At 43.3% G+C, this 26,130-nt stretch overlaps 1 protein-coding gene across 2 annotated transcripts in view; it reads left to right on the forward strand.

Moving 5' to 3' along the window:
- The first annotated feature begins 712 nt into the window (after positions 1–712).
- tex264a (testis expressed 264, ER-phagy receptor a) overlaps positions 713–26,130 on the forward strand; it is an 80,515-nt gene continuing 55,097 nt past the window's right edge. Inside the window, exons 1-2 of one of the 2 annotated variants that reach the window (XM_064304162.1) lie at positions 713–1,273; positions 17,930–18,151. In XM_064304162.1, coding sequence (XP_064160232.1) covers positions 1,016–1,273; positions 17,930–18,151 — 480 coding nt within the window. In that variant the 5' untranslated portion in view covers positions 713–1,015. The remainder of the gene's footprint in view (positions 1,274–17,929; positions 18,152–26,130) is intronic. The other variant, XM_064304163.1, reaches the window with a different exon arrangement.

Here is a 26,130-nt window from a genome sequence, read left to right on the forward strand (position 1 = left end):
AAATCTAGTCCTAGGTTTTTTTTTTTTCTTCCCCCACCCAGGTAAATGACAATTAGTGCTACTGACTGGAAAGACTGTCTTCACACCAGACTCTTAGCAAAAGGGAGGGTGGGAAACTGGCAGTTATCGGCCCCTGGGGACCATAATTTGAGTAACTTGGATCTAGCGACTCCTTGATCCTGGAGACAATCCTGTAGGTTTTCATTTCAACCCTCATTTGCCACACCAGCTCAACGATGTTGGATGAGATATGCTTTGTTATGGTTGGAGTGGTACTGTAAATCTCCGTCCTGTTTTCGGGTAATAGGCTAGAAACTAGCATTTTCTTTTGTTTACACAGCTTCCAGAGACTGGTCATTTAGTTGGCTGAGCAGATATTATTGAGTTTTCTGTTCTGCTTTTGTTATTGCAGTAATCATCTTAGAATAAGACAAATAAACGTGGCACGTCACGTTCCCGCCCCCATCTTTCGTGCTTCCAGTGGCCTGTACCAATTCATATATTGGAGGGAATCGAATGTACGAAAGGATTTAATCGTATTTGAATATAAAATCTCCTTTATGTTTGGTGTCTTTAGAGCAGATCTATTTGATTTTCACCAAGTGTATGATAAGGATGGGGTCAGTCAGGACACATCTCGGTTTTGTAGCAGCTTACTTGAACGAAACCCCCCCTAGATAAAAACGGAAATCCTTGACGTCCAGGAAGCTGTATACCATGTTTCTGTATTTAGGGAAGTGGTAATGTAACCTGCCTGATGATAACCTTCTGTTGTACTTACGAATTCTCCAACGTTGACGAATGGTATTTAGATGCCTAGCAAGCTATCCAACGTTATATAAGGATATTTATTGTATCGCCAATTTAGTTCGCTAAATCAGTTTAATTCCGGGGGATTTTCCGTTGATTTTGTTGCCGCTATTTAGCAAGATAGTGGCACTAGTTGCTAGTCACGCATAATTGCACTGCCAGAGCTAATTCCTGAGTCAGTTCGTGTTTAGCTTGCCAGGTAGCTATGTCTGATATTGTGATATTGGCTTTGATAGTCTTGCTGCTCTTGATTCTTCTTGTGACCATTGTTGGGTTGGTATTATACTCGGGACTGCTGTCCAACGTCGACATCCGGACGGGCTCCCCTCCAATCAAGAATATAACAATTGCCTACAAATTCAGAGAGGGATCCTACAAAGAGTGCGGGTCAACCTTCACCGAAAGTTGCAGTATTGGACCAAAGCTTTGCTGCATTGGAGTGTATTATGATGACCCGAAAGAGGTGAGACTCGCGCGCTACGTAGAATAACATTTTATGCAAGATGGTTAAATAATAAGCTCATTGCACGCGTGGTAACTTCACCTTATTCTGACATATGTGATGGACATGATCAAATTGACCATTGCGCTCATCACTGCAATGTAGTCTATTGGGGTAGAGGGTGGAGGGTTATGAATTACTCTTGATTATACTTGCTTTGAAACTGGCTCCGGCTTCTGACTTCCAACTTGGCAGAATAGGTTTGGATACATTTTGAAGAGAGTCCAAGGAATTTTAACGATTTATTTTACCCATTCACTCTCTAAATCCAGGTATTGCACTTGCCGTGTTTATAATTTCTGTGCAATCGGTTATTTCCTCCTAAAATTAATGGTTGCGAGAATGTTGTATTCAAAATAGAAGGCGCATTGACCCGGTTTTTAAAGTGGCATATAGGCTATGACTGCATATAGCAGTGCTTACACTCAGTCATTGGAGTGTGTACGTGTATTCAGGTATGTTTTGTCTAAGTTTGGCATTGCAACAGGTGCTGTCATTTTAAACAAACCACTTGTTGCGTGGAGTCACATGGTACAGTGATAAAGTAGGCTGGGAGTTTCACACAAGGAAGTCATAAGACCCTGTGCCCTGAAGCTTGTTTATTCAACAGGCCTGGCCTTCAAAAGAGTAGCCTGTGAGAAGATAGCATCTACTGGGTACTTTCCTCCTCTGAGGAATTAGGACATGTTTGATTCCCGATCTTTTAAGACATTGCATTTTTTTGTTTACAATAAGTAGCTTTGCATAAGAGTGCTAAATGCAAGAATTTTTTTTTTTGTTTTGTTTTTTTTGTTGAAAACAAGGCAATAGTACACCTATAGTCTTTACTCAATATCCACAATATCCAACTGCTGTGATTCTTGTGGTTATTTTCAGATTATCTTCATACATTCAAACACCTGCAGTGAAAAAGTTCAGGAATCTAAGCGCTGTAAATCCCCCGAGGAGGAAAGTATAGTCCTGAAAGAAACGGCAAGAAGCGCAGACTGAAATGACATGTCAATGTCCACGCTGAACATTAAACAAGAACAACACTGACGTAATGAGCGTTAAGCTACATTAAAGGAACAACAGCAAGGACCCGCAGACTCTGAAAACGACAGAAAAGTTACGCACATTCAGATGACAGTTGTAATCAGGCCTCTCCTAATGGGTCCTCATGATGCGTTTTGTATTGAAGCACTGTGCACTGGAGAATGGGCGCAGACACCCAGGGGCTGCAACGAAATTGGCTTCATAAGAGGACAAGATGAGAGATGCTGTGCTTTGAGTTTGGCCCCTTTAGCTGAGGGCTGCCTCATTTTTTCCTTTGCTATGTGTGATTCATGATGGAGGAAATCTTTGGTAAGACCGGGCGGAGACTTGGAGCATTCTGTATGCTTTTAATGGAAGCCTCTGTCTGCTGAGCTGCTGGAGGTTCCAGTACGGATCATGTCTGAAGGGGGAAAGAATGCTGCTCACCAGAGGGAAGCCGAATCCCTAATTTTACTGCCACGTGGACTGGTTCTGCATGCTTCCGGGACAAAGTCGGGCGATGAGTCAATCACTGTGAGAGCCGTGAGCTTAAATGTTAAATCCAGAAGCACTTCTACTGAATTCATGCGTTATTGTGTATTGACTGTGTCTGGCTTTGTGCTGTAAGCCCTTGGTTGGTTTGTCAGCATTTGGGTGCTGAATGTTTCTCCCTTGGTTACAGTGGTAGTGAGTGGAGCGCTTATGTCAGAAGCTCTTGGTACACTGGGCTTAAGAACATGCTGCTGTTTGAAACTGGTTATTTGTTATCGATCTATACTCCCAGCGTAGTTTGCTGTGCTTAACACTCTGAGCCAAAGCATAATCAATGGCTCTCTAATAAGCTGGACTGGGTCTGGTCTCTAGGTTGCCAGTTCAATGTAGTTACCGGAATTGTGTATGAGCATGGGATTGGTATTTATTTATTTGTTTTTATTTTGGACTTCAACCAAACAACTTCAGACATATCTGGCCTAGCTTAACTCAGCCAGGCTCCCCCCTGCCATTGGTTAAGACCCATTTCAGAGTTGCTTTCCTGCCACAGAACATTCTTTTAAGAAGTATGTTATGATACATGCTTCACTTTACTGTGAGAAAATGTAGACATTTGTAGTAGTTATCTCTAAAAGCAATCATTAATATTTTAGTGTTATAAAATAAAATAATAAAGGGCAATAAAAGTGACAGGTGCTGGGCACTATTTGTCCTTAGATTCTGGAATCAGTGCCAGGATCTTAATGTTCACTGTGTGCTACATATGAGAACGTAAGGAGACCTATGTTTGATTTAATTGCATTCAGTTTGATGCCTGTGGCACTCCCCTTTGTCTGGGAGCACACAGGGACTACAGTTCCCACTCTTTTTTGCACATAGAACTCCATAGAACTACTGAATTTTGATAGCATGTGTTCATAATTGCATATTTCAGAAAGGAACTGGTACAATGCAAAGCAAGGGCCTTTCAGTCACCTGTTTTTTTTTTTTCTTTTTTTACTAGAGTACTTCCAGATGTAAACTTTGCTCTGTGGAACATTGGCAGTGTCCTACTTGTTAACTGAACTTCACAAACTGGTCACAAGCTCACTGCCTTTGTGCTTAGTCAGACAGTAACAGTGAGTCCGGTCATGTACTTACAAGGTCCACATGAGAATGATGTGGCATATGATTTGAGAAGTAGGGACTCTTGTCAAGCAGAGTTAGGCTTTTTGGGAGAGCACTGACTTGTGCGGTGCTAGGATACGTGACAGTCTCTGATATGCGTCATACACGTCACACTTTCCTGCATCCTCTGTCTTTCATGCCTGCATCTCCCCACCACCACACACAGATCATCTGTGCGTTTGTTCCATTCATCGGAAGCCGCCTTTCGCCAAATATAGCTAATTGTGCATGCAGCTGTGAATTGACCCTAGAGAGAGGTTTTGGCTCATTCATAAATCACTGGTAGTGGTGGAAAAGTGAGGCTGCCTGAAGTGCATAATGAGGGGAGCAACAGTGCACTGTCAGTCACTGACTCATGAACTTGCCAAAGGACTTAAATTAGTGACATGTAGTAACTCCACCCGTTTTGTGTTGTAGTGTTATGGATAGCTGTAAGGCTGTGTTATGGTGCCTGTTCTGTGGCAGCCCTTTTTTCTGAGACATTTTTCACCCTATCCATTCACAGAGGCATTGGTAAAGTTTGTCTCGAAAAGCAAGAGATAATTTACTTATGAGAAGAGAGACTGCTTGGGTGTCCCTCCTTTATACAGTTTACCACAATGGACTGAATGTTGAACAGTGCTCTAGAGAATTTCTTTTGTCTCCTCCCATGACAGTTTTTTCTGTATTTTTTGAGTATTGCTGCACAAAAGCAATAGAAAATAAACCCTTCTAGAATTGTTTTCACTACTGTTTAATAACATTTACAGACCTCAGCATGTAAAAATTCACCTGACTATAAGATTTATAAAAGCTTCAATATATAGGCAAATTTGGGAAAGCGGGAAAGGTTTGTGGAGTTTTAGAAAATGTAGCATGGCACACCAGTCTGGTTTCCCTCCTCTGGTGTCCTCACTCTCTGGGGAAGATGCGCTGAGGAGATACAGGTCTGCTCAGAACTTTATTAAACACACAATAGTGAGACACAATCTCTGAGGAACACTGGACCTTTGTTTTCAATAGGGGCGCTGGAATCGCTCTTAAATTTTCCCAACTGTGCAATAAATAAAACATTTCTGTGAGGGCACGTCTGGTCAGGGACATTGTAAAAGACAAAGAACACAGTGTTATAGCTATTATTTACTTTCTTAGCAGCCAATCTTATCCAGTGCCACTTTCCAAGCAGGCATTGTGTAGCCTACATTTTCTATTTACAAGGTATGATGATTACCTTAGTGATTTGGGTCAAGTACCTGACTCAAAGGTTACATACGCAATACCCAATGTGGAATTCAGACATACAACCTTCTGGCCCCTTTTCTTAAACCCTGGCAGTTAATTAGTTAATTTCAGGCTCTTGTGTCCTTACGCTGTGTTTAAATACATCTGCATTGCGCAGATACTTGTTGTGGATATCTTTGCGTCATCACTCTTGTGACGTCAGTGTGTTTATTCATTTATTTCTTTTTTGATTGGGGTTTCCCTATAGGTTTTCTTGACTGTCCGTTTGGTTATGTGGATCCCTGGTGAAGTGACATTTTCAGCTGTGTCCATGCCTGAAAGTGATTGCCTTGTTGGATCACTGACAGTAATTGCACATGTGTAAATGTATATGTACATGCGTGCTACTATTCACTGTCACAATCTAAATTAAAGTAAGATTTATGTGTCCAAAAGTTGCATAAATATGCAAAACATCACAATAGATTGCAGCTTAAGAAGAAAATGTATATCACATTTAATTGGCTGAATATTCATATCAGGATAGTGTGGAAACGCCTCCACTGGATAAACTACATGAAAGATGGTGGCTGAGCCACAGGATATTGTTATGCTGAAATTGCTGACAGCCAGAGCTAAAAGTAATACACTGGAGAAATGGAGAAATGCAGGACCAGACATGGCTCATTTTCTATGTGCAGTTTGAGTAATGGGTTGACTGTCCTATTTTTAAATTGTATGGAATGGTCTTTGAGTGGTTTGGAAAGAATATGGGGAGGAAGAGGAGAGGGTGACATGTTATTTTTCTGATTGCATTGTTTCTGGAATATACTTAACCTCAGACCTCATAACAAAAAATCAGGTGCGGCATAGTAAAGCATTCACTTTACTGAAGTTATTTGACAAGGTGCAAAATTAAAACCTACAATATGATTGCTGTATAAAATAATTTTATTTGGTAGTGAAATGTTGTCTACGCTGCGTTTAATTGCAGGTGTTTGGCAGGTGCTTGATTAAATGAACTGTTAGCGCTCACGGCACAGCATTGTTGCAGCCGCAGCCTGCTAGCTCAGCCATTCGTCAGCAGTTCACCGCGTCCTGCCCCTGTCCCACAGGTAGTGCTTCAGGATGACATGCTGCACAGAATTATGCTAATCATTAACTAGCATATTTTGGATGGCTGGAGTGGGAGTTGGTGACATGATGAAAAAAATGAATTGTGGCTTTTGAGCAGCATGCTCTGCAACCGATTGGTCTACCTTTGTCATTTCCATATCGCCTCATTAGTTTACTATTGTATACTACAATACACTTTTTAAGTGCATTTGACACACCTTATTACAAAGTAATACAGTCCAGTTTAACTGCATAGGGCACACCTTATTACTGCGTAATACTATTTAGTAATATTTCAGTGGTTGTGCCAATCTAGAGGTTACATATGTTAAACGTAAATAATAATAAAAAAAGATGTTTTAATGCACTAATGATTTTGCTCACAAATCAAAATTTTTTTATCTCAATACTACTATCTAGTGGTGAGGCTATGGCATGCCACAGCTCTCATGGACACATATTACATGGATCTATATCCCCATTTACTTTAATCATAAAATTAAATGATATGAATTGGTGGACCTGCACTTATCAACTCAGTGGTTTTTCTGTTTTTATTTTATGAGACTGTGGTGGACAGTTTGAAGATTTAGCCTACTGTTTCACATGTACAGTACGAATCACTAAAATATTTGCAGGAATTTTGTTCACCGCTAGATGGCACTGATAAACTGTGGATTCTATAGCCGCTATGTTTCATGAGAAGAAGGACTTACCCGCGAAAGAGTTACTCGATAAACAGTAGGCTGCCTTCACCAGTCTCATGTTCTGTAGTCTTCCATATTTTGCCTATGGTGTAGTCAGAAATAATCAGTAAGCATTTACATTTTAATCATGGAAGCTGGAGGTTTTTATCAGACCAATGACTTGTGAAAAGGTATGCAGTTAATTTTCTCTGATTCTGCTTTTAGTGATTCTCTGATTAGTGGTGTGACTGTATGTTGTGCAGTAAGACCCCTGTTAAAGTAATAGTTTTTATTAGGGAGGGTCCTGTTTGGAGTTTCTGGGTGTCTCCGGGGAAGATGTGTGGACTGTAGCCTCGGAAGGCGAAGAGAGCATCGATAGGGGGTGATGTCCAAAGGTTGGCCTTTCATAATAGTGGACATCTGCTTGCGTGGATTGTACTCAGAATGATCTAGGTTGCCCAGCCCTTGCCTGTCTCTGAAATACGATCACAGTTTATATTTCCACAGAGCTGGCTCTGGAAGACTCTTTGATTGTTGGGGATTGTCAGAGGGTAACGTCCATAAACAGCCACACTCAGCGTGTCCCTCACGGTAGGGCGTGTGAATGGAATGTCTCTGTAAGCCCCACAGCCCATCCCCAACTCCTCCATGAACCCGCACAACATAACCTTTCCACTCGGAAAATCAGGAACATTCAGGTGTGTCCTTTAGTTGTCTTCCTTCTGCCTGTCTAATAATCCTAGATCAGGGCAGCCCAACCCTGTTCTTGCAGTTCTACTGTCCTGTAAGTGTTCACTCTAACCCTAACTATGCACACCCCACTCAACAGCTAGAGATCTCGCTGAGCAGCTAATTAGTAGAATCTGTTGTGGCAAATTAGGGTTGAAATGAAAGCCTACCGAATGGTAGACCTCCAGGAACAGGGTTGGGCATCCCTGTACTAAGTAGATTGGAGAAGTCAGGGTTGAAATATCAGATTCCTTATTTGACTCTCAATGATACAACTAGAGCATGTACATACATACACACACACACACACACACATGCATTTGTGTATGTATATAAAGCCTGCCAATCCTTATTTTAGAATTCGATAAATCTTTGTTCCCTGGTGGATAATTTGTTTTGCATCCCAGTGACAGTATACCACAGTATTTCTAAAGGCAAAGTATGAATCCTGGCTCATGCTCTGCTTTCTGTAGTCCTGTCTCGTCTTAAAATGGAACTGGGGAAAAACGGAATGTTCCATGACGGGCTGCCGCGCCGTCCGTCAGTGCTTCTGAGGAGCAGTTCCGCAGACACGCAGGCCTACACAATGAGTGTGCTGCCCATTACCGCTGAAAGCAGAGTGGGATGTTTCAGTGCTATGGCATTTACTCATTCCTCACTGTGCTGTCCACCAGCTGAGCTGCACTGTCACCTGTGCAGCTGGCTCAGGCAAGATGTAGAAGTAGAGCTAACCTAAGGTGTCACCCATTTAGATATGAGGTGGGGGCAATCCTGGCAGATGAACACCTCCTTCATTGGGTTATGAGCTAATTGCTTGTTGCCCCGCTGCACTACCTGCCACAGTTAGCACTGACACACCACTGCACTCAGGGCCAGAGCTGCAGAGTGTGTGCCGCACCCAGGATCCCAAACAAACACGCGTTCTGCTGATTTATTCACCGTCCAAATCGGCTTCCGGCTGTCCCCAGTCGTGGGGGGCAGGCTGGACTTACTCCGCCCCACGTCTGGGACTGAACGGCTTCCTGAGTGATTGGCGTCCACCATTCATATGCCAGCCTCGAGGTGCCAAATCGCTCTCTTTTCCCAGGCTCCCAATTAGCCGAGGCCCTGGCTCTCACAGGCCTAACAATGATGGCTCGTTCCGTATCCTGCTCTGCCATCTTAATTGGCCTGATGCGTTCAGCTCATTACCGTCCAGCCCTGAGGGGCTGATATGGGTGGGTTGTGAAGGTCAGAAACTCCAGCAGAGAGCTGTTTAGGTTGCTATCAGGGACAGGAGTCCTGAAGAAATGCTTACTTCCCCAACTTAATCCTCTTTGACTCTGAATGGAATTAGCCAGGATGAACTCCCTGTAGGCCAGGGATTTCCACATGGTGTGGATGGCGGAGTAGTATTTGGATTTGTCAGCCTTTGTGCTCTTGATTGCTTTCTCTTGTGAACTCTTCAGGAGAAAAAAAGACTGCAGGCCTGGGTCCAGCAATGGCTAATGTAGATAAGGGGGGTCACAGTGACTTTCCCTGGTCCTGGGACAGTCAGTACTGTCCTGTGAAATGTCAGGAGGAGGTTTCATCATGTTCTCTCTTTTTTCCCTGCCCCTGGGGAGGCTCTGAGTTCAAAGTTCAACTCTTCTTATTTTTCTCCTGTGTTTCCTGTATGGCTGAAGGTATGCAGGAGGAACTTTATTTGCTCTAAGGGCTGAGGCAATGAGCCTTCTCTCTCTCTCTTTCTCTCTCTCTCTGCTCTGTTGTTCTCTTGTTTTCTCTGTGATTTGTTGATGGAGGAGATGACAGGCATTAATAGATAGAGGTTGTGAGCCAGGGATCTAAACGGAGGGCAGTCTGGAGGTGTGTGAAGGCACTAATTCTGCAGTGTTTGAGAGGTCTGTCTACAGTTTCTCCATTTATCCATGGCAGAACCTGTAATGCTACCAGTGCATGGTCAGAATGAACAGGCTAGGATGGAAATGAATGGATGTATTATTTTTTCCCCCTCAGTCAGAGCCCATAGAATTGGGCTATACAGTTTTATCCAAGCTACGTGCCCATTCTGTAGAAATCCACCTGTTCTTTAAAGCTTTGCAGTTCTTTGATTCATAGATTGGGAGCATAGACTATTTCATTGAGCTTGGCTCTCCAGGTAAAATTCCTAAACAATTAGCAGCCAGTAGTGGTCCATTAGACCACTGCAGGTATGCCTCTCTGCCCAGCATGACCTTGGTAGGGTTTACAAATATATTTGAAAGGCACATCCTGGATCTACATGGCACACAGAACTACATTTAGCTGAGTGCCACACATTTTTGTTCACACATTTTGTTTACACGTGCCTACGCATGTATAATGCATTTGTGCTGCTATACTGCCATGTGCTGTGACTCAAAGGAGCCCCACAGAATTCAAAATTTGTTTGAATTTGTCTGAGGTATAATATAGGACTTTTTAGGTAGTCCGTGAAGGACAGCAATGGTGGAAAATATCCAAATGTGAAAAAACAACAAGCACCTCAGTCGTGTGCTTTCATTGGAGCTTTTCATGATTTTCACATTTGCATTTGGTCATATGCTGCTCTTATGTAAATTGACAACAGGGCCTACAAGAGTGCAGGATGTGATACAGTATGACTTAGACAAGAGGGGTCACAGGTTCAAATCCCAAATTAGACACCCCAGGTGTACACTGAGCCCATCAGTACAGTGCTGGTCCAGGTGAAAAAATGATTTACAGAATGTGAAAGATTGTTGTTTCCCTGTTTAATCCAACCTTCCGCCCTTAATAACTGGGACTGCTTAACAAAGAAAAAATGTATCCGACTCCAGTTAGATTTGTTTCTGTTCTTGGTCTTCTGAACTCAGTCTGTACAGAAACGCCGGCGTCTGAGATTGGGAGTGTGATGTGTGTCATTATTCCCTGGCATGCTGGGATGTGACCTTTAAGAAAAGCAGAGTGCTCTTGGTTGCGAGCCCTTACCTGCTCTCTGCGAGCAGCGTGTCTCTGAGCGCTATCTCTCACAGTGGCCAGTCCCCCCTCCCTTCTTCTCACCCCAACCCACTCTCCTCTCATCCCTCTCCTCTCTCTTTCTCACTCTCTCTCCTCCTGCCTCACTCTCCCTTTTATGTACAGAGCTCCGGCCTCACATGCTTCTCCTGTGAAAGCTCCTTCCTTCTCCCTCCCTGCTGCCTAGCCTGCTGGTTCTGCCATTTCACTCAAAATCAGAAATAAAAGAAGAGTAAATGAGGAAGTTTGAAAAAAGAGAGGGTGGCCATAAGCATATGAGACCAACAGCAGCCGAGTCCCTGCCTGGAGCCAGAAAGCTCGTCTTCTCCGGTAATTACACATGCCAATACTCCCCAGCTGTCCTGTTTAATTATGTGGGAAGTGCCGCTGTGCTACCCGCAGGGATAGCGCTCCCCTCCAACCAAAGAGGGCCAAGTCCCAACAACGTCTCAAACAGTGTCACCAGCGGTCCCGCTCCACACCCCCTTCCCATGGCCCTCTGCAGCCCTCTGCAGCCCCTAAAGTCTTAGTTTTCTGTAGTCTGCTGGCCTACAAAGCTGACTAGGCGTGCTGTGACTTCCCACTGTTTTGTATAACCTATCCCTTCTGCCTGTGCTAGAACCTACTGTACAACACAGAAGTGATAAAGAGACAAATTTATCTCTGGCCATGGAATTTTTCATGGAAGTTAACAGGAGTATTGACAATATTCCAGGAAGCAGAAACCAACCTCGCTGATGACTGCAGGGAATGTGGAGTAACGGGGAATAACTACTATTTACCCAATTCAAAGTTTTAGCCTCATTAATTTTTTGTTAACAAGTCAAAGCTACTGGAACTCACTCACCAGTGTAATACGTCTGTTAAGATTCTGTTTTATACAAATGTGATTGTATTTGCCATGTTGCTGGGCTATTGGAAAGGAAAGACTCCTGATCAGTTAGATCAACAGCAGCAGAAGGCAGGTTGCGTTCTGCCTTATTTTTTTCTTGGTAGCATGCTGTCTGAGGGAACCAGATCGCAGCCTTCCCTTTAGCTAGCCTTGTCCTTATTGATGATTCTCTCCTCCCTCTTTCCCTCCCTCTCTCTCTTTCTTGCCTCACTGTCCCCATGCTCCCTTTCCTGCCACACTAACCACTCATCTGCTCTGGTTGCTCTCTGAGTCCCCCCGTCCGCCCGGCCTTGTTTATGACTCCCCGCGCAGTAGCCATGCGATGGATCGTCCGCGTGCAGCAGCCGTAATCCCTTTATCTCTCTGGCCCTGGAGCACGCTCTTTGTGAGTGGCTGTTGGAGTGGATAGTGACTTCTAGCCCAGCAGTGAAGCGATTGCTTTGGAATGGAAATACCTGTGTATCAGTGGCACTCAGGCAATAGGAGTCCATTTCCAGGAGTTTCAGGAATCCAACGTGGAAATCTTCCCACGTGCACTTTTTATGAACTGGCTCTGATTCGCTCTGATTCTCTACATATGCATTTCCAGACTTTTCTGTGCGTATATTACATATTTGGCGCCACTCCCATTACAGTAAGTTACGAGGCAAGGGTCTTGCATGTCGTGGTGGCAAACTGTGAGTTTGTGCTTAATTCCATTGTACTTTATGAGGAGTTGCCTAATTATATAAGCAGTATTTCTGAGTAAGATGTGAAGCCCACACACTGTTTTAATGCTGAGGAACCAATTTTGTAGAGGAGTAATCGTTATCTGTTTATCTTTTATTTATCCTGCACTTCCCATACAATAGATAGTAAATTGGGGGGGTCTCTGTATTAGAAGTGCTGTAATTGCTACACAAATCATTCAAAATGGATGTAAATACCCTCAAATAAAACTGACACTCTGCACTTTAACCTCATATTCATTGTTTCATTTAAAATCCAATATTCTGTACTAAGCCAAAACTAAAAGTCTGTCACTATCCAAATACACTGGACTATGTTTGAATCAATCTCTTTGCATCAAAAAAGAAAACAAATTAAGATGTGTGCTTGGAATAACTGTTTTGGTTTGTTTGCTTGGCAGGCACTACTGTTTGGAGGGACATAAATGCACAGGTTTAAATAGCATCCATCAATATGGCCTAATATTTATTAAAGTACTTCTATACTGCTTTGCCCCTGAGCAAGGTACCAATGGGAGTCAGACCTGCGGACTTCAAGTTGCTGGGCTAGACCTAAATCTAATGTACAATTCTACTACTACTGAATGATCCCTCCCCCCCACACATGTTACACTGGATTGAAGATTTGATGGGGGTACAGTCTCTAGTATTCTGGGTATAAATCAGTTGACCTACTTCCAAGGTGACCTCCTTGGAGAGGGTGCAGAAGAGTAACGCATCATGCCCATGTGTGCCAAAAAGAGAAATATGAAGACGGGGGTAGTTTTTCATATCCAGCAGTACTTCATCATTCCGGCTAATGGGGTACCCCCCTTTACAGGAAGTTCCCGTGATCCCCAGCCCCATGTCATCAGGCTTGCAGCAGGTGCAGGGGTGTTCAGCACCAGCCTCCCCCGAGCCCCAACAGATACCCATCATGGCTATTCCACCCTATTAATCTCTCCCATACAGACAGGGAGCCATCGCTCAGTGTCTGTTTATCTATTCCTAGTGAAAGAGTCTAACCTCGACGACGTGTCCAATTTCACATTAAAAAAAAGAGTCCTATTTTTTAATAAAACACTTAAACATAATTTCCTTTTGAGTTCACATCATCCGCAAGCTTTGGAAATCTGAATATTTACTAAATTTCCTGGTGTCTAATAGTAAACTAAAACGATCAGTATGTTGCCATGCATTTGTCATGGAAATTAACTGCACCCGAATTTCCAAGAAATTAATATATTTTTTTCATCATAATTTTAACAAATAATTTCAATAATGCTCACAATGCAATGGACAAGTATCATTTTTCTGCATAGCAGAAAGACAAAAGACATCAGTGGGCTAAAACCTCACCCAGGTAGCATTTCTATCAGAATTTATCAGGGGCAAAGGTCCTCACTGCTTTTTATTGTTAATTTTAACGGCCATAATAGCTGACTGGCCGACTCACCCTGATGAGATTTCATGAGTCAGGTCCCACGGCCCGCAGTCTGATTGAGTATGCAGATTTTCTTTGGCTTTTGTTACTCCTTTAAACGGAGGTTGTTTTGTTTTTATCAACACTACACGCACGCCGCTGCTGAAAAATAAATCCTGCCAGAGGTGTGTCTCGCACCGCCTCACGTCAGCAATGAGCCATGAGACATGCGCTTTGGCGTGAGGGGGCACAGAGTCCCCGGGGGTGACAGTTCTGAGGGGCAGTGCAAGAGGAAGATGAGAAAAGTAAATCCTTGTTATGTGTCCTCTAATAAAGAATTACATCTTCAGGATGCTCGCTTTCTCTTTCTTTCTTTTTTTTCCTTCAGCAAAAATAAAACCCCCTCACATGTCCATTTGGAAAATTGCTGTGGAAATTACCCTTGCCTTCAACAGGTCTCTGGAGATTTAACCAGAGGAGCCAGAAGGAGAGGAAATGGATGACTCCTGTTCTTCGGAGATTCTGCAAGCCCAGGCCCAGATTCAATATAACTCCTATTCTTTATAGTTTACCCAGAGTAACCAATTTAATCAAATGTTACATTTTTTATGACACGTAAAATATTTTTCTTTACATGTAGTCCCTTCTGACATCATGAGGGTTGAGGGGAGTCATTGGTTAGATTGAAACTGGTCCTGTGTGTCAGCCTTATGAAAAATCTGAGCACATTGATGGAAAAAAAAATAAACAAACCACCCTTCATGTAAAGCTTAGTGTGAAAAGAAAGGTAGTTTGTCTAATTTAAATTCTTTGGACTCCATTGTATTCTGTCTCCATTGTCTGTCAGCACTGTAATTTAAAGTACTCTCCTGTGCTGATGTTCCTGGTAAAGGTTTCATTAGGTCCTGCTTCTTTAGTGGTCCTTCCTTGGTGGCAGCAGCCTGGTAGCTGCTGAAACGGGGAAGGAAAGGGTAGCCTGTTCAGCAAATTTTTGGATGTAAATGAAAAGATCCAAAAGGAAACCGATATCTTATCTTGAGCAGTGACGAATGTCAGTGTTATTTACTTGTTAGTGATTGCACGGGCTCTGAATGAATTGTCTGTGGACTGCAAGTCAGCCTAATAAGCTCGTTACTGAGATGAGAAAGGGGGTGGGGGGATCATGCCAAATATTTTATATGTTTAATAATAATTCCTATGTCAGCATTTCTTCATTGAACCTGCTGAGGGAGAGTTAGATTGGTGTTGAAGGTTGGAATAGAATGTGAATAGACCTGCTGACAGCTCCCCCTCCATGGGGAATGATAGTGCCACTTGTGTGGCCAGTATCCAGTGGAAGTGCTCAGTATCATGACCACAGTCCACACTGGAACAGTCAGGGTTTAGGAGCATCCACGCTTAAGCTAATTATCCAATATAAAAAGATCCAACGTTTAATCTAATTATGCCACCCAAAAGCCTGAGTAAAATATTGGTAATTCAAATCAAATTTCTGAGTTGCCCTTGTGAGCATAAGCAACAATATAAATAAAAATGTCAGCACAGCAATGACACAAGCCACACCAAGCCGGCTGAGTTATAGGTGTGTCTTACTGATGTGGATTGTTGTTTTGGCTCGCCTCCACTTACCTCCTGTCGGAATATAAAAGTGCTTTTCTTTCGTTTAATTTTTTTATTTATGTGTCTGATTCACAGTGTCTGTACAAGGACAGCTGTGCCTGTGCTCTCCCTGCCGGGGAGGTTAGGTTGACGAGCGAGCGAGGGAAAGGCGGCAGACTCTGGTGACAGATTGCCGAATGTCATTGCATCGGTGGCGTCAGCTATCACCCATATGGTGGCTTTGCCAATGGGGAATTTTTTTGTTCTTTTTTTTTTTAGTTTTGATTTGTTTTCTCTTAAGAGTTTAACAGACATTTTTGTGCCACCAGCCGTACCACCACGTTTCACTGTCTTGCCAAGCTTTGCAAGCTGAAGTTAAGCTGAAAGATTGACTAGTTGGTGGTGCTTGGAAAACTTATTTCATTTAAAATTCCTGAAAGATTTCACCCCAAAAACACCCTTGCTCTGCTAAAAATGTACTGGTACCAATTTTGCCAGATTGAGCTGTCAGTGCATAATAATTGATCAATCATTATGTTGCATGATGGTCTGTCCATTATTGGGGGTCTGTGAAAGAGAGTGTTGGGTCTCTGTTCATGTCCTTAGTGCTCAACAATGGATGGGCCAGAGCAATATAATGACAGGGCAGGCATCACTTTAATTATGTTTTGGTTCTTCAAGACCTTTTGAGTTCTCAGTTGATATCCCTTGTTAGAAGGTGAGCTCAGTAGCAGGCTTGAAAGTGAAGCTGGCCTGTCTGCACAAAAATCTGAAGGAAGCCTCTGACAACTGAGCAGGCATCAGATGGTGTTTCAGACCCTGTCAACAAGCAGGAAGAGTATCTGTCAGACTTGGATGAAAGCAAAAGGGAGTGACAGATACGTATTGGTAATGCAATAATATGTTATTAATTATTGGAGTTCATTTTATTAGCACGCCGAGAGAGCGAGAAGAAGAAAGAGATCACAGGAGAGAGATGAATAGTAAAGAGATGAGTATTTGGGAAGAGAAGTTGTCTTGCCTCATGGTGAGGTTGTCGGAGATGTGTCGCTCGGCATGGAGCACCATCTGCTGATATGTACACTGCTCCCAAATGCCAGGCTTCACAGATGGAGCAAATCAAATGGCGAGAAAGGGATGGTTCCTTTTCCACTGACCCCCCCCACCCCCCACCCCCCCACCCCCTCCCCCCATGTGCCACTCAAACCAGCCTCCTCTGACAGCCAGACAGAATGCGGCTTTATGTCTGATTCACAGTCTGGTATTTGATGCAGTTTTTTTCTTCCTCTGCAGCTCTGCAATACTCCTTTTACTTGAATGCTCTTCTTAAGTCCTGCAGCGATAATGACATAATCCATTTGAAATAATGGTTTATGGGAAAGATAAAACTGAAAGCCTTGGCAATTCTGTCATTACTCTGAGGCTGAGAAATGAGCTGTGTAGAACTAGTGTCACTCTCAGATTGACTGTTCCCTGATTAGTTGAAAGAGACCGGTTTGTCCTTCCATGGACTTGGTCCTTAGAGGTAGTCTATGTGGGTTCCATCAACCAGAAGAGGTTGATTGTAAAAATAACAATGTAGGTCCAAGGGAAGAGTTTGTGGCATACTTAATAGGTTAAGGCGCAGCTATGAAGGATGCTTATCTAGGTCTAATTGAAGCTCTGAATAAATATCACAATGCCAGCAAGCATTTCATAATCAAAATATTGTTGCTTAAGAGCTATCAATCAAATTTATAGGTAAATTAATCTTATATTGGAAATTTATGAATGATTAGTTTGTCCAGTGAAGTTCATTCACAGGGTTTAAGTTTAGGAAAATGAAACTATGTCATATTCTTTTTATAATGTGAGGATGCAAAGAATACAGTTTGTGTATTGAATGTAAAACATACCTCACACTGACAACCTTGCTTTTCCTTTTTTGGCGATTTGTGTCTACACTGGGGAAAAATATGTTTCATTGGATAAACCTGAATGATTTACATAAATGTGTTACTCTTACGTAGGCCTATATTTTTTAGGTTAGCATTTTTTCCCACCTTTTTCAACTACATGGGTGTGGCCAGTGAATGTGCTCTTGGTCAGCATTTCTGTCTGTTTTATATCTGGGATAAATGCTCCTGGTCTGAAAACATCAAAGGTTTATTTGGCTTATTTTAATGGCTAATTTCACATGCAGTGGCTGTGAGTGGTACCCATGTCTCCCTTGCATACTACGTAATTTGATGGATAGCGCAATGAAATAGTTTGGACCAGGTTGCAATTGGTGTATTTACTTTGAAGCATATTTTTTACTGTATAGAGTGCTCTGAAGGCATTTATCTTAATGCATTGCCTGACATGCTGAAGCTGCCTGATGTACTGAATGTTTTACCAAGATGCTTGTAATTCAGGGTGTGATACTGCATTTTAGCAAATTGACTTAACCTTGATAACATCATATTACGAGGATGCATTGCATTTTATACATGTGTTTTTGTGCATGCAATCCATTGCTAGGACTGTCAGTGCTAAGCTTCAACCCCCCCCTCTCTCTCTCTCTCTCTCTCTCTCTCCTGCTCTCTCTGTCTCTCCCGCTCTCTCTCTCTCTGACAGGTGCCTGCTGAGAAATGTCGCTGTGCAGTGGGTAATATCCTGAGTGAAGGAGAGGAGAAGCCTGATGAGGAACTTGTGCGTCTGTACAAGAAGTTTGGCTTCAAGATCTTCTCTTTCCCTGAGGTGGCACATGTGGTCACCACCACTTTCCCCAACAGGACCCCTTTGTCCTGCTTAATGGGGATCTACAAGGTCTACCCCCAGATGGATAACTACATCAAGGTATGGGTTCTGCACAAACTCAGCGTTCCTTATTTTTTTCAGAAAATTAACCTGTAACAGTCAGGTGACTGACAGGTTGTCTCACTCAGGTGGAACAAAATAAAAAAATAAAAAAATGGTTTAGATTGCAGGTTGTCAACAACACTGTATACATTTACCCTGAAATACATCTGGAAGTTTGATATGAGGTGGGAAATGCTGTTTCTGATTGCTGATCTGATCTGGTTGTAGGAGTTGTGTGGTCAGGATATGGGAGGGGCACTCCTGTCCTTCCCGGTCAGGTAACCAATCAAGACTGAGCAGGTGAAAAAACATGCAACACCCTCCAAAAAAGGGCCTGTTCAGCTTTGAGAGAGACTCACTGGATATGTTTTGTGGAAAAATATAATATTGCCGGAAATAGAATAATTGGGTGCTTTAAGTAGTTTTTGAGATTGTTAAGCTCCACTTTGGGGTAAAAGCTGCACTCAAAGGTCATGGTAATGGTTTTTAATTAAATGAAAACTCAAAGTAAAGAAGACAACAGGAACAACAAATTCTCTGACTTTCATCTTGTCAAAATGTCAGCAGGGGCTTCGTTTCTTTTTGTTTCGTTATCTGTGTATTGTCGCTTCTGCGTTATGTCCCAAAGGAATTTCAGCAACATGTCTTCGAATCTGAAGAGGCTCTTGTTTGTCCAGTGTGATTTTTTTGTTGTCGTTATTTTCGGCCTCCTTGATGAAACAGCCATGAATTTCCAATAATTTAGTATGGCAAGTTGGTTTATTCTAGGATCAGCTCCTTCTGCTGTGGGTAGAAAAGCAGACCCAAGCCATCCACTGTCAAATGGGCACCAGCTACCGGTAGTCTCTTGTCTCACGATTGCCCCACGCGTCAATGGCAGTTGATTTCTTGTGTGTGATGTGGGCGAAGGCTCTCTCCCCATTGGCAGGGAAGCAGTGCCCTGCTTGAAAAGATATGGAGGTGCTCATAGATGGGCACAGTCGCAAGCGTCACCCTCAAATCACAATCCTGGGGCTGACACCATGTCTCACTGCTGCACCTCCCATAACAGAAGTATGAGGAGTTGCGGTGAAAAGGGAAGTGGGAGGGAGGGGGAGATTTGAGTGGGATTTAGGTAAAGCGGGTAACATTTTTAGGTGCAGTACAAGGGATGGAGGCAGGGTAGAAATGGACAAGAGTTTTGTTTAAGCAGAAGGGTGGGTATTGTAATACAGTCATATCATGGCCTGGCTATGCAATGGCTCTCAGCATGCATGAGATTCTTCAAGGGAAAAAATGGGTGCTGATAAAGAAGTACCTGATCTTCTAAGAACGAAAGCTGGCATTGTGTTTTTGATCCAGGCTTAAATGTTCTGGGCTCTGAAACGTGTAATACTGACACAGGCCCTGAAGATTCTTTGATTGCAGGCTGTTGGCCGTAACGAGTCGAGAGACATGTGGTCTCACTCTGCTAGCTCTGTCCAGCGCTAGCTCACACATTTGAGCTGGCAGATCTGTGTCCATGTGTAGTGCATGCACACTCTACTCTGGGGTGCATGCTCTTTCCTGCTATATGCGTGTGTTCTCTGGAACATAGCCCATCTCTTGATTGTGTCCCCCCGTATAATTCAGAGAGGAATTTGGGTGTGATTCAGTGTATAGCCACGCCCCTGCAGAAATGTGCTCTGTTCTGCGCGTTTACCCTGGCCTGAAGAGTGATGGTGTAACGCAGTTATGGGATGAGCATGCGGTCAAAAGGTAAGTGGTGTACGTCTTTATGAGGCCCACGGCTGTTAAAGGGTACAAGTGGGAATTCTGCAGCTGAGTTACAGAGGAACTGTTCCTTTAAAACATCCAGTGCTGCACACTGTCATCCCCAGCAGGAGCTTCTGCAAAGCAGATATGTGTTGACTGATGCAAAGGTGAGGTGTGTCCATCTTCCTTTGAGCCACTGAAGTCCTCTTTCCTCCATTCATTTTCTTGAGCAGCTATATAAAACCCAGTGAGTGCATATCCATCAGTGTAGACCACACCTCCTGCACCTGACTTCTATGCTGATCAGATGATTTATGTGACTGCTTTTGGTTGCAGAGTATTTTCCCATTTTTTAGAAGTACACTTTTTATTACCTAGAAGGCTAACCAGCCGCCAGAAAACACGCAGACTTGCATGTAGCAGTCATGCCACATTTTCTTCCTTTTTTGGACCATGAAAGCCCCCCTTTCAAACAAATCCAAATCAATTTGTAAGGCCATCCATTTTTCAGAGTGAGGTAGCTTCCTTTCCTTACTGCCAAAACTCAACAGCACAACAGGGCAGTGCTCTTTCACCACTGCAGGCCCGCAGCAGGCCCAGAATTCCTTTTTCAGACCTCAGAGAAGAGGATTCAAAAACAGAACACAAAGTCTGTTCTTTCAGGCCCTGGTGCCGGCCCCCCTGACCTGCCCTCTTATCATTTGGAGAAGAAAGGCACTTTTAGACTGGCATAATGATGGAAAGCGAGTGTGGCAGTGGCCAGAGCCTGTGATTACAGTAAATGCAGTGCAGACGATGGTGATGCAGCTTTAATCACAGCTCTGCGAGAACAGGAGATGCCTGCTTAGGCCGGAGCTGGGACAGCTGGGTACATTATCTAATGAACAGGGCGTGGCTGGCACTCGGATGGCATTTAATTACCCCTGCTCGTCTTGTGCAGGTGGCAGCGTCGTGAGGGGCCTGGGGGTGTTTCTCTTCCTCTAAGAAAGTTTGCCTGTTCTCACCCCCTGTGCTGCCATCTGGACTGATGTCACTGGACTGATTCACTGGTACTCTGTACTTCATAATGGACAGTCTGTGCCCCCCATCTTCATCATTATCATCATCATCATCATAATCCCATCCAGATGCTGTTGAGAACAGTGAAGCGGTTGCCCCGGATGAATGTCCACAAACAAGGAAAACTTATTCTCTGCCAGAGATTAGATCAGAGCTGGACTGCCCTACCTTCTATGCATAAATAACACCCCCACCTCCTCCCTGAGTACCATCACTGTTATGATCCCCACTACCTGCTGGGATCCAACATCTCCCATCATCTTTCATAAACACCAATGATCACCCCCCATCTCTGTTCCTCATAAACACCTCCCTGTCAGCCCAACGGCCCTGACCCAGGGGAGGGAGGGGGTGGAGACCGCAGAGGTGGGATGAGCTGGGAGCAGAGATGAATCTTCATCGGGCCCAGCGGGGTGGCAGGAAAACAGAGGGAGTCTTGGGGAGAGTTGTCAACATGGCCCATCTGTGACCAGTGCATTCCAGATGAATAAGCATAGTGATTCTGTGTCGTTGTGTTTGTGTGTGTGTGTGTGTGTGTGTGTGTGTGTCTGTAGAACTGGTGAAAGTGTACGTGGATGTGTTTCTGCACATGGTTATGTAGGAGATGGCGGAGCTCTCAGTGAGATATATAGAGAGATAACACAAAGACAGCGAGTATATTAAATGGATTTAAGTGAGCAATAAATGACGTGCTGATTTCTTTTTCGGAACTAAACGAAAACAAGTTTACTTTAGGAAGGAGAGGCGGACGATCGTAGGCGTTTGAGTTATTCTTGAAGCATCTCAGGATTGAGTCATGCTTTACCTGCCACAGTTTTGAGAACGGAAGGAGGGGGTGGAGGACGGAGATGCTCTTTGCCTCTCAGTGAAGCCCCTTGTGGTGTGTCAGCTCCCAGGGCTCATGGTACTTGCTGTCTTTCTTAAATCACACTTTGGACTACAACTCGCACCACATTTCCCTTTCACTTCACCTTGTGAGTGAAAGTTTAAGACAATTGATTGATTTCAGTGAGGGTATTCCTCACCATCTGGTGTTTTCTCTTCTTTAGAGACCCTTCTGTTGCCATTGTTTGCGTGCGATGGATCGGCCACCCCTCCGCTCATCACAGATTCCCCCACCACCCCCAGCCTTGCCATAAATAATTCCACGGCCCCCTCTCCTGTCTTCTTCTATGCTGTATTTGTTGGATGAACAGGGGAAATTGGTCTACCCCATTCATATTTGATGTGTTTGTCTGATGAAAAGGTGACAGTGAGCTGGGCTTTAGATGTCCTTTGAGAAATGGACCACCACTGGAGAGGTGATGGACAATTTCAGTCCAGGGTTTAATGCGAAGACTCTCTTCTCCTCACTGATTTTGGGTTCCTCAGATGTCTGAAACATTCACTCTGGTTACAGTTTGTTTTCTATGCTTCTGGCACTCACCATTGCCGATTGCCGTAAGACAAAACAGGCATGAAGCTGTGTTTCTGTGATAGAGGGCTTGTCATATGAACTTCTTTGAGGCACTTGCGTAATATGTGGGAAGTGCAGTAATAAGCTTCCTATAGTCTGTTTTTATTGTTGTTAAACACACTTCTGGCTTTAGCGTCGTATCAGGCGTGAGCAGACCCATTCCTCTGTAATTAGTATTGATGGGGTTATGTAGTAAGGTGCTATCACTGTTTTCCCTCCGATGCACCACCTTCCTTGTGTATTGTCTCTTGCCCCATTGACACAAGCCCCGTTTGACTGACAGCATGTGCTGACCCGTCTCTCAAAACAGCTTTTGGCCTTTACGGTCTCCGTTGTTACAAAAATAAGGCTACAGAACCTCCTGTTCTTTAGCTTTGTGCTATTTCATGTGCTTTAAATACAGCTCGGAGTCATAGCGTGCGTGTGGCTTCTCGCTCCCCCCCTCCTCCACAACCCCCCTCATCCCCGTCACCTTCACATCTGCCAGCATCAGAATGAACGCAGCCTCTTGAATAATCTAGTGAGATCAGTTCTTGTGAGATTGGTCCCTTGCCCTGTTTACCCATCGTTATTTTGTTGGACTGAAGATGGGAAACGGTTACTGGTTGTTTGCGGTATTTATATTTAGCTTGTTTGTCTGGAGAGAGGGATGTGATGTGTATAGCACATCCTCCTATAGAGACACATGGAGAGGATGTGTCCATGGTTACGCTCTCATCTGTGCGCCCTTTTGCATGCGAACCCCACCCCCATCCCTTCTGTTTCCTGCTGCTCATGCCTAGATTCATGATATGTATACAAACTGTTTGAATTTGCAGCTTCTCATTCTGAGATATTTTTTCTGTATTTTTCCTCTCTTTAGTCTGATAATAGTTCATTTCAAAACAGTTCCCCCCGCTCTCTTTCCTTTGTTTGAGGAGGAGGGTTGGGTTGCTTCATTGAAGAGTTTGTGGAACTTGGCTGCAGGCTTTATTAGATGAACATTATGTTAGGCCCCAATACTGCAGGGACCTTGCCTGCTAAATAAAAAATATGTTGGGAGCTGAACTTCTTTGTGTGAAGTGGTCCTTGCATTGTACTGAATGACAATCATCTGTCCTACACATAGACATACTCATAATCCCCGGTGTAGGTGTGGCCATAAGTACTGGCCTTGTTTTTGAGGTAGCCAGACAAATAAATGAGCCTTTGCAACATTTGCATATGCATGGTATATACACAATGTTGGAGTATTGGTTTGAATTTGATTAATTGCTTAACCTTTCTGTTTTTGTCTGGCACCCAGAAATGCTGTACCTCCCTTCCCGTGCACCTTATCCTCAACCCCACCCCAAAGGACCTCCCCTCCCCCCACCATCCCAAAATTAGACTGTCTTTCAGGAAATTCTGTTGGGGGGTGCACTAAACAAATTCACACTCATGATACCCTGGCATGTCATTCATTGTGCAACACGCGCCAGTGTGAAATATGTAGTGTCCTTAAGCAAGAGTAAGAAACCACAGGAATGACAGATATCATAATGAAATGCAGTGGCTTAATATGGATAGATATTGCTCTATTTGCCTAGTTTTCTGATTGATGAAGTGGGCAGCTGTGCTCAGCCTGGATGTCTTTATGCATCCAGCAGTTGGGGTTTCCATTGATTTGTTCATCTTTCATGTACTTTAAAGGAGATAAATGAATTGCAAAAAGATACATCAGTTTAAAATGGTTAAAATATAAAACAGAAGTTAATTTGCACATTGGTGAAAATGCTTTATATTTATTTATTATATTAGAAAATTATACAGTTTGTTCAAGTCTGAAGTATATTTGTTTTCAGGTCTTGAGTAAAATTTGTAAATAAATTGCATATTTTTTATAAAGAATTATCCACGATTAGCTTCTTGCATAGTATCATTTTCTTATATTTGCAAATTGCAAGAATTATTTTATTATAATTGCATTATGTATTTACTTGTATTGCATATGTTCTAGGATAAATATATTTATGTTATATACAAACATATGTTCTCAGTGGCCATTTTCCACATTTCCCATGACATTATGAAATTATTATATATTTTTTTCAAATGAGGACCAGAGGGCCGCACACACAAACACATTCTGCACCACAGTGTGTGCTGGGATTTATTCATGTCTACTAACCTCCACGGGGAGCAATAAACATTGAGGAAGTGTTGTTTTATCAGTGCTACAGTCCGTTAAATAAATAACCAGCCGAAGCCATTCCCCAACACCCCCCATCCCCGCCCTCACGCTTACAGTCTGCTATGGCAATGTTTGCTGGTGGCACTCAAACACCCCAAGAGCTGTGGCACAAGGCTCTTAAAAATATTTCACCTCCCATGACATGGGACCAGGGTGGGGGTGGGTTTGGGGGTGATAAATCTGGCCCCTCGGCCTCTATGACACATGTTTTTATGGCATATGAGACTTGGGGTGGGATGGCGGGGGGAGGTGTCCAGGGCCTTAATCCTCTCCAGCGCTCATTCATTATTGAGGATCTCTGTGCTTCCTCATTGTGGGTCAGCTGTCAGCCATCTTGAGGTAGATGTGGTAGACAAGGGCTGGGGGGCGGGGGCATTTGGGGCATGACACTATCAATGTAGCAAGAGCATCATGGGATGAGTTTGGGAGGTTTGCACTGGCCTGAGTGTTGCCCCATGCGCTGCTGGGTAAGTTAAATTGTCCCTCCATAATTAATGATGTCATCGCACCATACTGTTCCCTCTATTACGCTTTTATTGTCTGACACCAGGTCTCTATCCCCGGGGCACAGTTACAGTGGAGCTTATGGCCTCTTAAAACCCAAGGCATGAAAGTCCTCTATAGAAGCTGGCCTGTATTGAGCATGATGTTTTATAGATGTGTGTGGTCTTATGTTTATCTTTTGCTTTATGTAAGCTCCAGTATATTTCTCTTTGTTCTGTCCCCTGGCACACGTCATTTTTTTAGAAAATCATTTCAAATAATAAATTTGGGGGGAAAAAAAAACTCTTGTCTTCTGGGCTTCTTTGAAAGCTTATTTTCCTGACAGATTGAAATTGGTTCCATCTTATATTTGTTAAAAGTGGAACCTAAAGGGGCAGATGTTTTATAACGTGTACCACACAGAGGCAATTCTTTGTTTTCAACAAAACCTGTATATTTCTTTCTGTTTGGCACGTGGATGCACAATCCACCGCATGTGATCATCACCTGACTGCTGTAAATCGGGTTTCATTACAAATAATAATAATATAACTATTTTGTATGATTTGCTCCATTGTGACATAGCATAATCAGTCCCTCTGCAGCCATTTTATTGGAAGTGGGGGTTGGGGGTGATGAAACGAAAGGCAGAGAGTGTAATTCGTTGGGTAGAGAGGCTGCTGCATAGGAGACTTCCTTGTGAGCTGGGATGGAGGGGACCTGTCTATATTTAGAATCTATTACGAGTTTTTATTGAATGTGATGGTGTGAATCTCTTCTTGCAATGCTTCTTTTAAAGAGATGGCTTGCCCACAACCTGTTTACCACGCCTCATTGCTGTATTGTTGCTATTTGCTGTGTTTCTGCTTCTTTTCTGTTCAGTTGTACACTGTGCACTTTGGTTGCTCGTTTAAATTATGCATTGGGTAAAGCACCTGCATTGCATCACCAATGACCAATTAGTTAAGACTGGTTTCAGAATTTAAATTGGGTACATCCTTCCTGATCCCTTTCTCATTCTGAATGAATAAC

This window comes from Anguilla rostrata, chromosome 13 (genome assembly GCF_018555375.3).
Source record: "Anguilla rostrata isolate EN2019 chromosome 13, ASM1855537v3, whole genome shotgun sequence".
In the NCBI taxonomy this organism is placed as follows: Eukaryota; Metazoa; Chordata; class Actinopteri; order Anguilliformes; family Anguillidae; genus Anguilla; species Anguilla rostrata.